Source organism: Pempheris klunzingeri, chromosome 17 (assembly GCF_042242105.1).
Source record: "Pempheris klunzingeri isolate RE-2024b chromosome 17, fPemKlu1.hap1, whole genome shotgun sequence".
NCBI lineage: Eukaryota > Metazoa > Chordata > Actinopteri > Acropomatiformes > Pempheridae > Pempheris > Pempheris klunzingeri.
The window spans coordinates 22696853-22714228 of NC_092028.1; the positions used below are offsets into that span (position 1 = coordinate 22696853).

The 17376-nt window shown below is 44.3% G+C and overlaps 1 protein-coding gene across 1 annotated transcript; it reads right to left on the reverse strand.

Moving 5' to 3' along the window:
- Positions 1-504: 504 nt before the first annotated feature.
- Positions 505-16049, reverse strand: cavin1a (caveolae associated protein 1a). Its single transcript, XM_070847893.1, has 3 exons — positions 15968-16049; positions 15284-15811; positions 505-2149 (listed from the first exon to the last, which is right to left on the reverse strand). The coding sequence occupies exons 2-3, from the start codon at positions 15776-15778 to the stop codon at positions 1394-1396; spliced, it is 1251 nt and encodes a 416-aa protein (XP_070703994.1). The 5' UTR covers positions 15779-15811; positions 15968-16049; the 3' UTR covers positions 505-1393.
- Between the last annotated feature and the right edge of the window lie 1327 nt (positions 16050-17376).

A 17376-nucleotide genomic window follows, 5' to 3' on the forward strand; every position in this document is an offset into this window, starting at 1 on the left:
TGAATTATGCTCAGACACCAGTGTGCAAAATACTTTTCTAACTCAGAGGAATTGCACAAGATTGCATCTGGTCTCTATAAAAGCGGATCAAGCTGTTTCCGGTGGTCTGACATTTATTAAAGTGCCATGCCATTCCTAAAAATTGACAGTGTCCTGTCACACCTCCACTCATTTAGGATGATATTTGCATCTCCACGTCACGTATTCAGTTATCTGTGATTTTGCTCTTTAGAATAACACTTTCCTGCCAGCAATTACCCTTGGAAAGTTTCTTAGATAGTTCTTCAATATGTGCTATGTGGAAGCTGGTGAGTACAACATGTCTTGATGCAATAAATATAGCATGGTGACTGCATTTTCAAACATTACAGTAAATGATGATGAAACTGTGTTTTAAACACATGCATTGTAAAGTCACATTTAATTATATCATAACTGAAATATTGAACGAGTGACCAGAATAGAGAAGACAGATAGTTCCCCAAAGATTATAGTATAATTATAGTATAACTTATATATAATGTATATTAACTTATGTTCCTTTCTTTGTTTTCTCAAAGCACAAAAATGTACAAACAGACTGTTGACTTTTCAAAAAGTTAAACCACTACGTCTTAAAATTATTGTGGCTGGTTCACAAATGTTTATTCAGAATTTGTCACTGTTTAAATGTTCCCAATATATTCATCAGACATTTACGCTTCCATTTTCATTTTTCTACAGCTGTAATTTACACTGAGAGACTATGGCCTTTGGCACAATGGCTGGCATTAAATAAGCTTTCTGCCCTAATGCTTTTTGCACGCTTGGCTAATTTTGTAAACCCTTTAGTCGAGGTGAAGAATTCTTTAAACTCCATTCCCACTCGTCTCCTTCTTCTGCAGGCCTAAACCTCGCCCACTTGATCATTCTTTTGTTTCGCACCTGCACATTACATCACTAAAACCATCCATCAAAGCATAAATCCTGCCAACAACTTTCTGTTACCATACCTTTTAATGTGCATATCATACATGGCAAATATTATAATTACATCTCAATAGTAAAGACTATTAATAGCTCTTTTTTTCTTATAGCCATTCAAATTTATCAAACCAACAACAAACAGCAAGTACCCTAAACATACAAATCTAGGATAAGCAGTCAGCCTGCAGCACGTTTCAAAAGTTAGCTTTGTTTTTGTTTTGTTTTTTTTATTTGTGTGCTAAAGAGAAGCTAATATGAAAGTCATCCCTGTTGGGTACAATAAAAAGAGAACAGAAAAGAAATGAGATGTCATAGATTGTGATCATGTCTAGAAAGTCCCGACGACTAATGTTGTGTCCTTGTGATTAGACCCATTCATCAAGACTCTTTCTCCATTTACTTCATAGCTCTGCAGAGCTTTGATGCTCTATTCTCTTTGGGCCTTCTTTAGGTGGTCTGGCTCCACCATGACAAGCTGAGAGTCCTCAGTCACCTCCAACAGAGCCTCCATCTCTGGGCTGTCTACACTCACCAGCTCTCCTTCCTCCACCTCCACATGCACACCCAGCCCGTTCTCCTCTCCCCCTGGCTGGTCCTCAGCCGTGGTTACCTCCACCATCTCGGTGTTCTGCACCACTTCCTCCTCCCCTTCTCGGATCTTCTTGACATGGAAGGTGAAGGGGGGCACGCGGTACACAGTGGTCTTGGAGCGAGCGTAAACTGTGTGGTCAGGAGTGAGGGACTTCTTCACCTTGTCTTTGGAGCTCTTCATCTTCACCCTGCGCTCCTGGTTGGGGGTCATGCGGGTCCCGAGCTTTCCAATCTTCTTCTCCAGGCTGTGTTTGGTTTTCTCCAGGTTGTCACGGGTTCTCTGTCTCGTCTTCTCCAGGTTCTCGCGGGTTCTCTGCTTGGTCTTCTCCAGGTTCTCCTTGGTCTTTAGCTTGGTCTTCTCCATTTTCTCTTTGGAGAAGGCTTTCTTTATGTTGTCCACTTGCTGCTTGGTGGTGCGTTGAAGGCGCTTGGTACGAGACTCCTCGATGATCTCCTCAATCTCCACCTCTTCATCCGAGTTGAGATTTTCGGGGAGTCCCTCTTGTTCTTCCTCAGGTATCTGCTCAAGGCCCTCCACAGCGACGGTCTCTCCTGTCTTGGCTTTGGACGCCTTCGGTGGCTTCACTTGGTCCTGATGGGGCGAAATAGGAAAGATAAGAAAAGCAGAAGAATATTAAGCCACAAGAGCATTATATTACGTGTGAATTGAATAACATTTTCAATTTGACATTTAGCACAATATAGCAGTGTTATACTGATTGTACTCTATGATTAATGTAAATGGTGTTATTTCATTTAATATGTCATGGGGAAAATTAACAGCCTGAAAAAGTAGAGTTAATGACCTTTGGGTAGGAAATGAAATCGAAAACATGAGCATGATATTTCACAGGTGCATTTGTCATCTACACATTCACTCCCTGTAGCTGGTGCAGAGTGCCATCTAGTGGTGTTGGTTACATAGCAACAATGACGTGCCAACACAGTCACACCCAGATATTTTATCCTCTTAAAAATATAAGAACAAAGGCTGTTGCGGTCACATTGTATACTGAATCATATAGTAATAAAACCATGAAAAAGAAAACCTACTTCATCTGCAGCTTCACAGTCACAGTGAAACTAAAGCCAACAGGCTGTTAGATCTAACCACAGGTGTATTTCCTGCCATTTCGATATCATTTCTCCATAAAAACTCACTCAACTCACACACTTTCTTTGTTGTGACTTAAAGTCTTAATTTTCAGTGACACATAACAAGAACTAAGCACTAAACAAGAAAGACCTTGAGGTGATTTTACAGATAAAAATCATAGATTATCTATAAATTCTGGATGCTCTTTTATCTATAAGTCTGCTTTCATTTCACTGGAAAGTCTTTGGTTGGTACAGTTCCAATTTAACCATATCATGCAAGCAGTGCAGCACCTCTGGTTAAAAAATATCTACACGTGTGAACCCAGACGTAGGGCACTACTTTCTGTTCTACAAACAGTACGCTACAGTATGCTACGTTACTATTTAGGATAAAAGATCTACAACTCCAAAATGCAGAGTTTTCAAATGACTCCATGAAGAATGAGCATGTCTTTATGTTGTAAGATCACTTGTACAAACAACAAACTAAACTGGTGTAACGCTGACAGCTGCCAATCAGTCAGCACCACAGCAACCACATTTCCTTACTGGGTGGAGGGACACCGTCAGTATGATACCAAATATCCTCGCAGGGAGAAACAGTACTATGCTGAGAATGCTATCCCCCTAACAGCATGTCTGTGGCCCCTAGAGGGATGAGACATCCCACCCTGCTCCACCTCAGTGCCACACCTCACTGCTTCTCTTCACATTTAATCCTTGCACCATCATCATCATCATCATCATCATCATCACTGTTTGTGGTTTCACACCGCGGAGGGATGAGGTCAAGACATGTAGTTATTGTCAGCGTGTTGAACCATGCAGAGATGGTTGGAGCAGATAATCACACTCTGCTGACCGATAGCAGACACCTGCCTGTTTCCTCTGGCACAAGGTTTAGCACCTATTCACTGGGCCTTGTGCAGAAACAAACAATTTAATGAGACAGCATTAACTTGTCAAATTAATCACCACTGTAAAGTGAGCATCTTCATTCAATCTCATTTAAAGTGGAATGATTCTTCCCCCCCCCCCCCCAGCTGTCACTCCAGATTAAATCATTGCCGGTCTGACTCTGCTTTTTGCAGCTCCTCCTCATCTCCCATCTCATGTGACACAAGCAACAAGGACCTCGTCTCCTTTAGCCTACACGTGTCGCATTTTAATGGAAAACCTGCTCGGTAAAAAATGTGGCTACTCTCCTCAGAAAGAAATGTTTCAGCAACTTGACATTTAGGACATCGGAGGTCGATTAGATAGACGTTACTCACGGAAGAGAGCATAAGGAAAAAAAAGAGAGCAGACACATGAGGAGGTGCATGTGAGCGATGACAAGACTTATAGAAGGAAGATGTAGGCGATAAAAACCTTTACCTGGCATAAGAGTTTCTTTAACAAGGATCAAGACATATCTCAGTTTGTCAAACAGTTTTCTACTGTTGCATCATTGGAAACTTTTGTAGTAAAATTGGATTTTCAATACTGACATCAAACTTCTGACAGACAAGATCAGATCAGATCATGTGGTTGCCAAGTCTCCCAGGGCAGTTTAAACATTGCCATACGATCCTTTCATAAAATGGACATTGCCTCCTGGTGCCGTGTATGGTGTGGGCCTGGCCGACCACTCTGTATGGGTTTATTTTGGGCTGGCCTTTCCCTCTCTCTGGATTCCATCTACCGTTCTCTGGCTACCAGCCATCGCAGCGCTCAGTCCCACCAACGACACCCCCCCCCACCACCACCACCACCACCACCACACACCACCCTTTCCTCCCGCACAGCAACAGATAAACAGAGCGCTCCGTCACCATGGCAACCACCTGCTCATGTTGTCTCTGGTGGGTGGTGAAGTTTTAGCCGGATAAACAGCTGACATTTCTACAACAATATAGCGGCAGGAGTCTCTCAGCGTATTACAATTAAACTAAAATAAAAACTGCACCTGCTTTGCAAACATGCACACAGAGAAAAAGTGAGGCTGCAGCAGTAACGTCCACCAGAGACCGTTTTCCATAGAATCTGTCAGAATTATGTAATAATGATGGACTAAACTGAACATACAGGAAAATATATAGATATATAAATGCATCTCTTGTGTTCCCAGAGAAAACAGCACTTACGAAAGACAAACTTTGTGTATAATATAAACATACGAATGGATAACCATGCATGAGTATGAGTATTCATACCGACATGTGCACGCCCACGCTCCCATACAGAAATGCAGACAGTTTTTTTCCATGAAGCCAAACTGTGAGGACTTTTCATTAGACTCCTGAACAGAAGCTTCTGCAGCCAATGGAAAAACAGCTGAGGTCATAGAAAACAGGGGAATACACTGTACCACACGTACTAATGTTTTTACTGGGAAAAGCCAAACTCTTCTGACTTAACCTTTAAAACACTCCATGTAGTGAAGGAACTCCATACAGCGCTTCCTCCAAAGACTGTTTGGCTTTACGGTCCTACATGATGTTGGTCAGATTTTAACATTATTTCAGGCTTTTCACTCATGAACTTGTCCAGCGATCATTTATTTCAAAAGCAGCCGTTTCATCTTGTGATGTAATATGATGATGATGACGGACTCATACTGGATTTTTGATGAAGACGCAGTGTTAAAAAAATCTGATGAACTTGTTGGCAAATAAGTCAGTCTAGATTTATTAGTCTAGCTCTATTGCACAGACAAATTGATGGATTTAGGTGTCGTTTAGTCACATTTTTGTAACTGTTTCAAACTTTTATTACATTTCCAAGGCTCATGGGAACGTGCATGGAAAAACAGAGACATTGCCTGCTGGAACAATTTGTTGTTGACATTCTTAAAATTTGGCTCAACCAACTGTATCTGTGGAAATCGTGATAAAATCAGCAAAGCCTGTTTGGGTTCCCCTGCCTGATTATGAAGCAGGAGACCGGGAGCTTGAGGAGGGAGATGGTAAATCCATCAGCGTTCCCGTGTACCTTCCTTTCTCCTCCCACTTACCAGCAATGGAAATGTCGGCACTATGTGTGTGTGTGTGTTTACTGACAGATGCCAGAGGATTGGTGACTGAGTGTGCTCCCCTCAGTGAGAGGGAGGTCTGTTGCTAATGTCCCCCCCCCCAAAAGAGTGGCGTGAATCATGCTTCATGGAAAAGTTGGCTAGCAAAAGTGGGAACTCTTTCCCTCTGTGAGTTTGTGTTTGATTTGCTCGGACAAGCCAACAACTGTCTGAGCCGTCTCTCAGAAGGAGGCACAACACAGGAGATGTAATTAAAAAGTCCCAGCAGAATGAGGGGAAAGATTACGGTAAACAGCTCAGACTGCACTCAAGGTGTTCTTATAACAGCAATGCTTTGTCGTCTAAATATTATCAGAGGGAAAATGTTTTCTGTGTGACTCATACAAGGTCTCTGGGCTAATTTAATCTCTGACTGTTACCATGGACAACAGGGCAAACAGTTTTCTCCATCAGCACTATACAGAGACCACAGCAGCTTTGACTAATGCCACTGGCGTCTTCCCTTCCTCTCCTCAGCCTCTCTATCTGCCGTTATGAGACTTTCAACGGTACGATACTGTTGCTTAGTTATTTTAATATGGTGCCAGCAACAATGTAATTAGCAGCTTTGGTAAAACAATCAAATGTCTGGTTCACATGTGAAAGTTTTACACAGTTAAAAACTGACTGCTTTGTGCTATTAATTGTAAGGTGGAATTCAGTTTGTATGATTTGCAGTTGCCTCTAAAAACTGGACTGAAATAAGGATCTGCTACCTGTATACTCTTAGAATCAAAATGCATGCTACATAAAACAAAGATATGCTCAGGAATAGCAGCAGGGTTGACTTTTGTTCCACCTGATCCACCTACATGCATGCAAACATTGAGCCACTTGCTTGCGTGTACGTAGATCATCACACACACACACACACACACACACACACACACCATTCCTTTAACGGCAGTGTGATGAAAGGCCTCTCCAGTGAGTCACAGGAGCAGCTGTCTGATCCTGTCCAGTCTTTGCAGCTGTGCACTTAGCTTTCACAATGAGTGATATCACCGACCCGTGTGCCCCCTTCCAGGGAGGTAGAAGGCCAAATGGGAGACTGACATGAAGCAGAGGTGGAGGTTTGCGTGTAAAAGCCCTGCAGAGGCCTGAATTGTGATTCTTTGATCTGTAAAGAGCGCTCACAGGCTAAACTAAGGACACTACTGTGCTCTGGTTATTAATACTGATGCCTCCTACACTCCTCTAAATAAGGCTCAAACAATTCACAGACAAGCCGTCCAGCCGCCCACCGCCTCGGGCATTTTGGGATGACTCTAATGACTCAGGGCCTAACCCTAACCCTAACCCACGTTCAAGTGTCCTGTTCGTAATGGAAACATCAACATCGTATCCCACCACGTCTACACACAGATTCATTCAAAGAGAGGGGCTCTGTGCACCACGCAGCCAACAAGGCAATGTCATGTTACGGTGCACACCACAGGAAGGGAGTTCCTCGGTTTTTCTGTCACAGTGATTTGTGATTTCACACACAGGAACCTGAGGGGGGGAAGCCCTTTTCCACAGCTCAGACTTCCCACATCCATAACTCTGAAACCACTGGAATCCCAAAGTTAGTCCCATGCAAAGATAGAAAATTTACTTTTCCATTTACGTCTCTGTGTGACCTGGCAGCTACAGTGCTGGAATAGATTATATAACTACCCCCTTCTCTCTAATAGTGCCATCCATACTGGTGCTGAAGGGTTACAGTACAGTAAGTACAGTACAGGCTTATTAGAGCCAATTAAATAAGCAGCTCTCAGTTTGAGACATGGATTTACCAAACTGCTACAATGAGCATGAAGACCTTTTATTATTTAAATATTTTAGGTGAAACACAAATGACCACTTTACAGGGTGATGTGATGTGTGGATCAAGTGAGGTCATGAACACGCTGCCAACAAGAATATTAGAGTCCTGGGCCCAACTTTAGGAAACCATAACTACTGAATTAAACTAGGCCAATATGATGATTAATGTCTAAAAACTGCTGCCAAATAAGATCTGTGGGTACGAAAAGGAAGGCAGCAGGCCAATCACCCACACTGCTTTCCTTTGTTCTGAATTGAGCTATTGTTGGTGTGAATAATGTGACTGGGAGGTTACAGATGGAAAAACTGACTGTGGTGCTTTTATTTTTTCAGGTGTTCACCTTTTCCTACCCTATCATGGGCCACTAAGGAAACTCCTTATTCTTTTAATGGACTGTGGAAGTGTGTATTTATTTGTATTTGACTGAATAAATGACAATATAAACTATTATAAAACATCTGAAGAATAGTTTCCTTCCCTGAGAAAATGTGTGTGTATACCCAATAAAAATGTGCATTTGTGTGAGAAACTAAGAAAAATCAAAACCACATTTCACCCTTAAAGTTTACCTCTTTTGCTGATAACATAATTCAGATATGATTGACATTATTTATAGATCTAAAACACACATTTGCATGCAATATCTAATCTCAAGTCCCGCAGAGTGTCCCGGTACAGTGACAGCGAGCTGCAGCAGCAGCAGTGGGAGATATACTGCTGGGGTAACCTGACTGACAGTTTGCACATGCCAGACTTTACTTTCACACGCAACCTGCTCAGTTACAGTAATAACAGTCATTTATATTAATAGTGAACGTATATGGATACTGCTGAAACAGCGATGTTTTGTGTAACTAAAATACATAAAAATGCTTTCCCAGGACATCTCTTATGGATTCACAGGTAGTTTCAGTTTTATGTGCTTTGAATGTTTTGAGATTTCCACCACCAGCACATCCATGCATTTAAGAGCAGGCAGCCCTACAATGTGGAACACGCACACACATTCTGGAAATAAGCCCACAAAAACACACAAATGCAATTAATCAATCAATCGGTGCTGCAGGCTGCTAAATTCAGGCCCACTCAATGAAACAGGACACTGCACCGTTCCATTGCGTTACATTGCTGCGAGTGTATTTATAATCAAAAGCAACATAGCGGTATCCTTTAATATACTCGGATAATTCTGCCAACTTTTTATTTAGGCTGTGGCCACGTAGATGAAGGGTGTGCCTACAAATCTTGGAATAAACAGCACGAAGGGCAGCGGCAGCTTCCACTGAGTTGTGATGTGGTATGAGGACACATTTCTGTGTGACGGCCAACATGCTGGATGACAACTACAACCACTCAAACCGAGGGGTGACCTGATCGGTCTCCCAGCTGGTAAATCCTGTCTACTGCTGTGGGATGGGGATGTTCGGTGAGACAAGAAGGCAGCTGGGGCCCGAGATCATGCATCAGGACACATAAATTATGGTTATTTTAACAGGAGCAACTTGGGGTGTCCTCTTATGGGGCAACACAACTGGACTGTGTTATACTGTGAGGGGCTGCACACATGCAGATGTATGCACACGTGCACATGCTGGCAACAACACATCATATATCAAAGTGTCCTAAACGCACAGCACATAGCTGACATACAGTCGTGCTCTCATTAAACCACCAAGAGACAATAACATATTGGACAGCCAGCACTAATTATAGGTGATTATGATAATAAGATACAGACGTGTGCAGTGTTTCCATGTGTTGGAATAGCAGCAGCTCTCTGTAAAACTGGATATCCTAATGACAGGAGCACAGGAAAGGCTACTGTAACACTATCAGAAAATCCCCCTCCTGTATCTCAGACACACACACAGAAAACATGAACTGTATTTGAGTACATACGTCCGATTACGACACACCAACTGTTAGTAGTAGAGTGACTTTTAGGTGCTGAAATGGTAGATTTTTACATTCCTTATGTGAGCACATCAGCTTGGACAATGAGTCTTAGCTTTACAGGAGCAAAGAAAACAGAAAAACAAAGTGAACAATAGCAGAGGATGCTGGCGGGTGCACAGAGACAGAAGGGTTTTTAAAGGGAAATGTGTTTGATGTTTCCAAAACACACAAGAATTACAGATGATAAGGATTGGTTTTGTTCAGGGTCGAATTCATTTGTTCTTTGTGGCGGACAAAATGTGTGTGTGTGACCGAGTGTGTGTCAGAAAGAGAGAGAAAGTGGGAGAGAGACGCACAACACGACCAAACAAGCCAAGAGAAACACATCTCTGGCTCCAAGACGCCGACGAGAGGAAGACACAAGCAGGCGAAGTAGAACTTTAAAGGGCAGAGTTACACACTTCCTCTTATCTGCTTTCTTGCTGAGTTAGATGAGAAGATCAAAATCTCTCTCGTGTTATTTCGGAAAATATGAAGCCACTGCGAGCTTAGATTAACGCAGAGACTGGAAAAAGGGAGAAACAGCTAATTTGGCTCAGTCCAAACAACCAATCAGACGAGCAGCACCTCTAAATCAAGCCGTGCAGAAACAACAATTGTCCATTTTACGGGTGTCTATGTGCCAGCCTGGCAAATAGCACGGCCCTGCCATTTCTTGACTGGGTGGAAAATCATCCAGCAGTCCAGCAAAGAGTCAACTATGTTTTTGTGCAGATTAAACAGCGGATAACAAAATTTATTAGGTTAATTTAGAAGTACTGGCGGGAAGACTTTGTTACTGTTGGACAGAGCCAGGCTAGCAGCTCCCCACATAGACTGTATATATATATATATATATATATTTTATACAGTCTATGGTTTCCCTGTTTCCAGTCTTTGTGCTAATGAGCTAACAGGCTGTAGCTTCATATTCAGCGTACAGACATGAGAGAGTCATCTCGTCTAACTCTCTAAGAAAGAACACCTGGATGTTGTTTCCTTTGCATAAATGTTTTATTGTGAAACTACTGTATAAATGCATGTTTTACTATCTGAGTACATGAGAGTTCCCTTCTATTAATACACCAGTCTGAGGTCTAAACGATGCTCTGGACTGAACTTATGTTATCAACCATTTAAAACACACTGCAGACACTGAGCTGAGTTAAGAGGATACGTGTATATGTGTATATTTCCAACATTAAACTACTTGTTGAACAAAATGTAGTAGGCTCTCTCAGGATGTGGGGTGAGTGTCTCCATGCAGTAACACTTCATCATGGGTTATCTTTACTTCCAAAACACCTTTTCTTCTCCTTCTAATAGCACACACTCTACATCTGAGTTCTTCTTTGTCATGTACGTCTCAATCTTGCTATTAAGCAGCCAACAAACACCCAGACGCTCACACGCCACCGCGGACTGGAACTCAGAGCTGGCTCGACATGGAAGCTGACATGCAACAGTGAAATGTGGAGCCTGCCAGATATCTTTCCACCAGCCCGGGAAAGAGGAGCGCAGCAGCAGCAGCAGGAGAGGACATGGAGGAGAGACTGGAAGAGGACAACGCAGTGTTGTAAAGAATACTGAATGAGCTTCGACGGCTGAGCAGGAGTAGAGCTGGCTCGGTCGACGGTGGGAGCGATAAAGGAGAGAAACTGAGAAGAAGGGAGGAGAACGAGTGGGCACGTTGGCAGGAGAAGCAGAGGGATGCCAGTGGGATGAATCACAACACTAACTTAGTGCTGCCTGTCCACTGCTTTTTGGTCCAGTTGTCGCCTGCAAGGAGTTCACTAAGTGCTTCTTCTGTGTAATGAAGCTGGAGAACAAAGGTTCAGTGAGACGAAGAGGCCGACAGCCTGGATCACTGTGTCTGGAGCGAGGGGAGTTATTACATAGCCTGGGCAGGTTAGAAGCTATTGGAAAAGAGGGCTGGGGCCGGTGGCGAGGCTTGTTGGCTGTGAGGCTGGTGTGGAATAAGTAGACTGTAACTGAGAAGTCTTACATCTCCCTGATAGAGTCGACCACACGGCTATCGCTGTCCTTGAACCGCAGCCGGACACTCCCTGATCGCAGACACACAGCAGTACGTCCTCACTCTGATGGGAACACACTATCACGTTGCATAAACTGAATTAATCCACACAATTAAAAACATAATCCACATTATGAGACACACACGTACACCCAGTTCTGATTGGATGAATAAAGTATCTATTTAAAGCACATATTTCCCCTTAGTAGACTAAAATAAGCACTTACACCAGTGCTTGTATCGCATGGAAACCAAAGTATACAAACCCACAGAGTGATGATCTAAAGGGGAATCACAATACAGGATCAAAACCTGCTTACAGGTCTACAGACCTCTGGAGCTCCTCTGGAGCTCCTCGTCCCGACAAACCAGAATCTCCAACCAAACTGATGGAGCTGCACAGATTCCACGCTGTCTGTAACGTCTGTAACGCTGCTTTTTAATTTAATTTGATTGTTTTATGGAGTTTTGAAAAACACAAACAGTGACTGATAAACGCTGATGTGCTGCCGGGACTTGTTAGACAAAGTCTGGCCCGTTTACCAAACAGGAGGTTCATGTTTCACGCTAACAGAACTGACTACAGCTTGTCTTTGCATGATAAGAGTCAGCATGCAGCGTGGTCCGTCTGCCTGCGAGCTGGAGGGTGTGTGTCTGCTGTTGGTCGTAGTGTTTGTAGAGAGTGCTGGCACTTCTTCCACACCAGTCTACAACTGTTGCCTGCACAGACGAAGGAGCATGTGGAGAGCTGAGCTGAGCTACGACAGAGTCCGAACACTGACGTTTTTAGCCTGCGACATCTTAAGCTGGCTGAGGAAGCTGGAAATGAGCCTAGATGTGTCTGGACGGCTGTGGGGAGGAGTAGGAGGCTCACCTGTCGGGCCACGGCAGCCGATAACAATGTCTTGTAGCGTAAAGTACGTCCACTAAAAGTGTTCACAGACCTGTACGGTTCTTCAGTTTAACCACAAACCACCAGACTCCACTGACAGAACACAGGAGTTACTTGTTTAGCTGCTGTGACTTTGGTGTTTTAACACGTTAGTCTGGATCCAAAATAACTCTTTCAAACACCTCTTTAAAACTAACAGCTATAAAAAACACTAAACAGGAAATCAGACTTGTAACGCTGGAAGGAAATATTAAAACCTCCCACAATATGAGACCAACAGGAAATACAGAAATAAACTCGGACTCATTTAGAGTGATAACGTTTCTCCTGGAGGGACAATCGCTCCACGAAAGACAGCAATATTAGACGCAGTACAGTCAGAGCAGAGAAATGCAGGGGGGGCAGTGAGAGCAGGGCCCCCCCCTGGATCACTGGACACTCACTGCTCTGCTGACAGGCTGCCTGTGAGCAGCAGGAAGACGACTGAAAGGTCACCTGTTTGTTATTCAACCACCTGATGAAGGAGGAGATCTGCAGCAGTGTCCCTCACACATGAGTGCAGTAACTTATGCTTTTAAGTGTTTTCAGGACTTCCTTTGGTTCAGAGTGACGTTGTGCACAGACTGAGTCTGTTAAACTCCTGTGATGGTGGAATACAACTTTTCTTTACTTTTATATTTTCATTTTTTACTTCTACACCGCTTCATTTTAGGAGCGAATCCTTTTTACTGCACCACGCTTGATACTTCCTGATAAGTTTCTTGTTGCTTTGCAGATTCAGATTATTGATACAAAATCTAAATTAACTCATGAATTCTGATTTATTATTATTAATGAAGCAGTGTATGAAGAAGTTATGTTAGCGCCACCTTTACCAGCTGCAACATTAGTGATGCTTACGAATGGATGCATCAATAATTATAGTCCAATAATCCAAAACACATCGATTCAAAACTGGCTCTTCTGCATAATGAGTGCTGATACTTCTGTACTTTTACTGATGCAGGACTTTTACTTGTAACAGAGCTATTTTTACTTCTTCCTCCGCCACTGCTGATATGTGATGTACATTTAGCAAACACGTCTCCGTCGTCCCGCCCTGCTGTTACCGGGGGGTCTTGCGTGCACCATCGCTGCAGGTTTAATTATAAAGCATCACTGTCAAAGTCTTTCCGTGCTAGAAGTTCTGCAGTACGTCTATTCTCAGAGAGAAACACTGTCAGAGCTGCCACCAGCTGGACCGAGCAGCGCGCACGGCAAAGGTAACTCCGTGAAGATGTTTCAACTCCTCGTCCTCAAATTTTAGCTCAGCTTGACATTCACACTGTGGGTGAAAGGCAATATTGTTGAGGCATGACCACACACACACACACACACACACACACACACACACACACACACACACACAGTGTTACTGTACTTGTGAGGACGCTGCACCAGCCCACCTTATTCCACAGACGGTGACTGTAACGTTAACCATAACCTCTGCATGCCTACCTCTAACCCTGATCTCATCCTCATCCCACTCTAACACATTAGCACACACACGGGCAGCGGGGGGGGGAGGGGGAGAAACCTGACTGAGAGCCAGTGTTGATCTGCATTGCTGCCAATCCCCGACCAGCCCGGTCAATTAAACTGGACACGGTGCAGCCATCCTCTGGAAATAAATAGATGGTGGGAGCCCGAAACAGCTACTGCAACATGGAGGCTACAGCTCCTACAACCGCTCTGCAAACGTGACGGTGACCGGGTTTAGACAGCGAGGACAGGAAGCCATTTCTTCTGCGTCTCCGTCAAACTTCAGAGTGAGAGTGAAACAGTCAGCTGCAAACCTCGTCCTGCACGGTCGCACCCAGACGTGCAGCTGGACGACCCGGCAGTGTCACGGCCGGCGGGAGGCACCTGCTTTACACAGTAATTTATTAAGGCCCAGTATCTATGGTAGATGCCAGCAGTGTAACCTGCTCCCACAGTGGACATCTCAGCAGGGGGGTGTGAAAACATTTCTCGGCCAATGTAGATCCTGAAGTAAGCTCTGCTCGCTCACTGTTACCAACGCTTTTAGATCAAATGTTCTCCCTGTTCCAGCTCGCACCGGGAAGAAAGACACACTCCAGATTTGAGACTTTCCGTCTCTCTCTAAGAGCTTTGTCTGTTTCTCTGAGGAGACGTTACTGCGCTCCCTAAAATAAATGTGACCCAACGCCAACGCTCACATTTGTCTTCTCAGGTATTCGACTGTGTGGTTGTCACTGCACGAACGTCAGTGTGTCCTGCTCCTGAGGGTTCTCCATAATTAAAATACATCTTCATCTCAGACGGCAGCAGCCTGCCAGCCATCTGTCCTGTGAGCACTCCGAGGTGGGCGTTGGTTCTGTCTCAAGTGGCCCCCCCATGCCTGTGTTTATGGGCCTTATATTTTTATTTACACCCACTCGTCTTTATATAGTTTCACTGGGTAATCATCAAGTCCACTATCTGCCCTCGGTTTTCCACGGCAGCCGCTCTCGCTGAGCGTAAACACAACTGTACATCATGAGCTGCAGCTTCTGACTCTTCGTCAACACTGCAGCCTCTTTTAAGTTTCAGGAAAAAGTGATTCAGACATTTAAGCAGCGAGCCCGAGGCTCGGCCGGCATCCTCCACCCTGAGGAACCACGACGCCCCTTTGCGTTTCCACTCTGTCAGAAGGTGGCTGTGATGGTTTCATAGCTGATCAGGTACATTTCACACTCACTCCCAACTTTCCTTTGTGATGTGGGGAATGCAACACACCCCCCTTTTCAGCACGAACATGTACTATGAGTGTAAATCTAGCAAATTCATGTTAATAGCCACCTGTAAATCACTACAAGCTACAAGCCCTGACACAGACTGCGCCCCTCTGCCCCCCCCTCGTACCTGGTAGATGAGGACTTTGAAGTTGCGCCTCTTGAGCAGCTCGTTCTCGTTGCTCTCCAGCTTCTTGATCTGACCCGCCTGCTTCTCCAGGTTGCTGCGGACCGTCTTGACGTTGACGCTGACCTTGCGAACTTTTTCCAGCATTTTGTTGACGGTGTTGGCCGTGCCGACGTGGTTCTTGGACAGCTTGGCCAGCTCCCCTTGGATGGTCGACACTGACTTCTCCATGGCCTCCTGCCGGGCCTCCAGCCCATTCTGGGTCTGCTGGATCTGGTCCACCACCCCGATGATCTTATCTAGCAGAGACAGAACCATGACCCCGTTCATCTGCGCCTCGCTCTTTCCCCCGGCGGCCAGCAGCAGGTCCACCTCCTCGGCGGGGTCGTCGTCATCCACGGCCGGCTCGGTGGCGGCACCCACCAGAGCGACCTCCTCATCGTCGTACGGCACCTCTGCTAAGGCTGCGTGCTCCTTCTTGACACCTGTATCCGCCATGGCTGTCAGCTCCAAATACAAACCGCCTGCACCCTGACTACAGATAAAAATACACCGGTGAAAAACAACCTGCAGGAGACACGCTGCTCACAGCTCAGTGCCTGACCCTCTCTCTTCTCTTCCACACAACTTTCTCCACCACTTCTTCGTCTCGCCCTCGTCTACTTTGCTCTTCTACTTTCTCCTCACCCTCAGGCTCACGCACTTCGTCTCTCTCTGCCTCTGCTCTGGGATGCCAGCCAGCCAAGGGGAGAAGGGCCTCTCACAGCTGAGGCATGTGTGCCCTGACTCAAATGCCTCTGCTCCCTGTGAAACCACCCACTCAGACTTCTCCCTTCCTACGCCCCGGCCCCCGCCCCTGGCTCCACCCCATGCTGTCCCCACAGGGCAGCATAGCTCCGGGCTCCACCTCTCATGGTGACATGACACAGTCCTGAGGAGAAAACATCAGTTCAGACCAGTGAAGAGTTACAACTAAAGATGAAACAAGAGCAGAAAAGACCTGCTGAGCCCAGATTAACCCTCACTGTCACCGTCTGGTTACGCCACAAATTACAGGAGGAGGAGGAGGCTGCATTAGGAAGCAGTCTTACATGTGTTTGTGAGTTTAACTGTTCACTCACTAGACATTAAATTAGACTAAAGCGACGACTCGTAACCCATCATACTGATCAAACGACAACGAAAGCATTAAAAACCAAACAATGACAACAAAAATAATACTGATGGCATAAAATTAAAATGACTGTGACAAAATTATGATCAAATCCATCTCCTAGCTACACATTTCTATATTTCCAGGTGTGTTTGAACAAGAATCAAGAGCTGCGCAGATCATCAACACAAAAATCATCAGTGTGGGAAAACTACTAGTATCAATATCTGTGTTATTCCCACTGAAGAGGAAGAAGTTTCAGTCTTGTAACAGTGACCACAAGAGATCAATAAACATGGATCATTAAGTTTGGTCAGTTTATTTTGAAAATACTCACCGGAAACAGTAGTTTGCTAGTGATCTGAATGTGTCTTCACTAGAAATCTTTTATTAAAACTCTTTCTAAATACAGTTCGGTAGTTATGTTATTAGTGTTATTGGTAATAATCATATTAATAAAAAGCTGTAAATGTCGATATTAGCTGTTAGATATTAGTTATAGATATTAGTTGACCTGCCCTCTGGCGGTCACGAAGAGGAACTGCAGCACACGACACATTTAATTCTTCAGAACTGTTGGTGAACAAATGTTTATTTTAATATAAACTGTTTAATATCTGAACTCTGATTATAATAAATGTTAGCGCCGTGATAATAATCAGTGTTTGCTGCCCTCCGGTGGCCGAAAAGGGGAACTGCCATATATATATATAAATACAAATGTGTCAAGCGCCGTCAATCAAGAGCGGGAAGCATATAGCAACATCCGGCTAATTCCTTCAAAATAAAGCGACCAAACTTACGCCGAAACTAAAAGGTTACGACATTATCTTCGGCCTAAACAACAATGACTTTTTAACTAATTAATACAACCATTATTGGTATTTTTTTAAATACGATAGTCATTTTTAACGTACTGGTATCAAACAGTATGAAGCGCTCC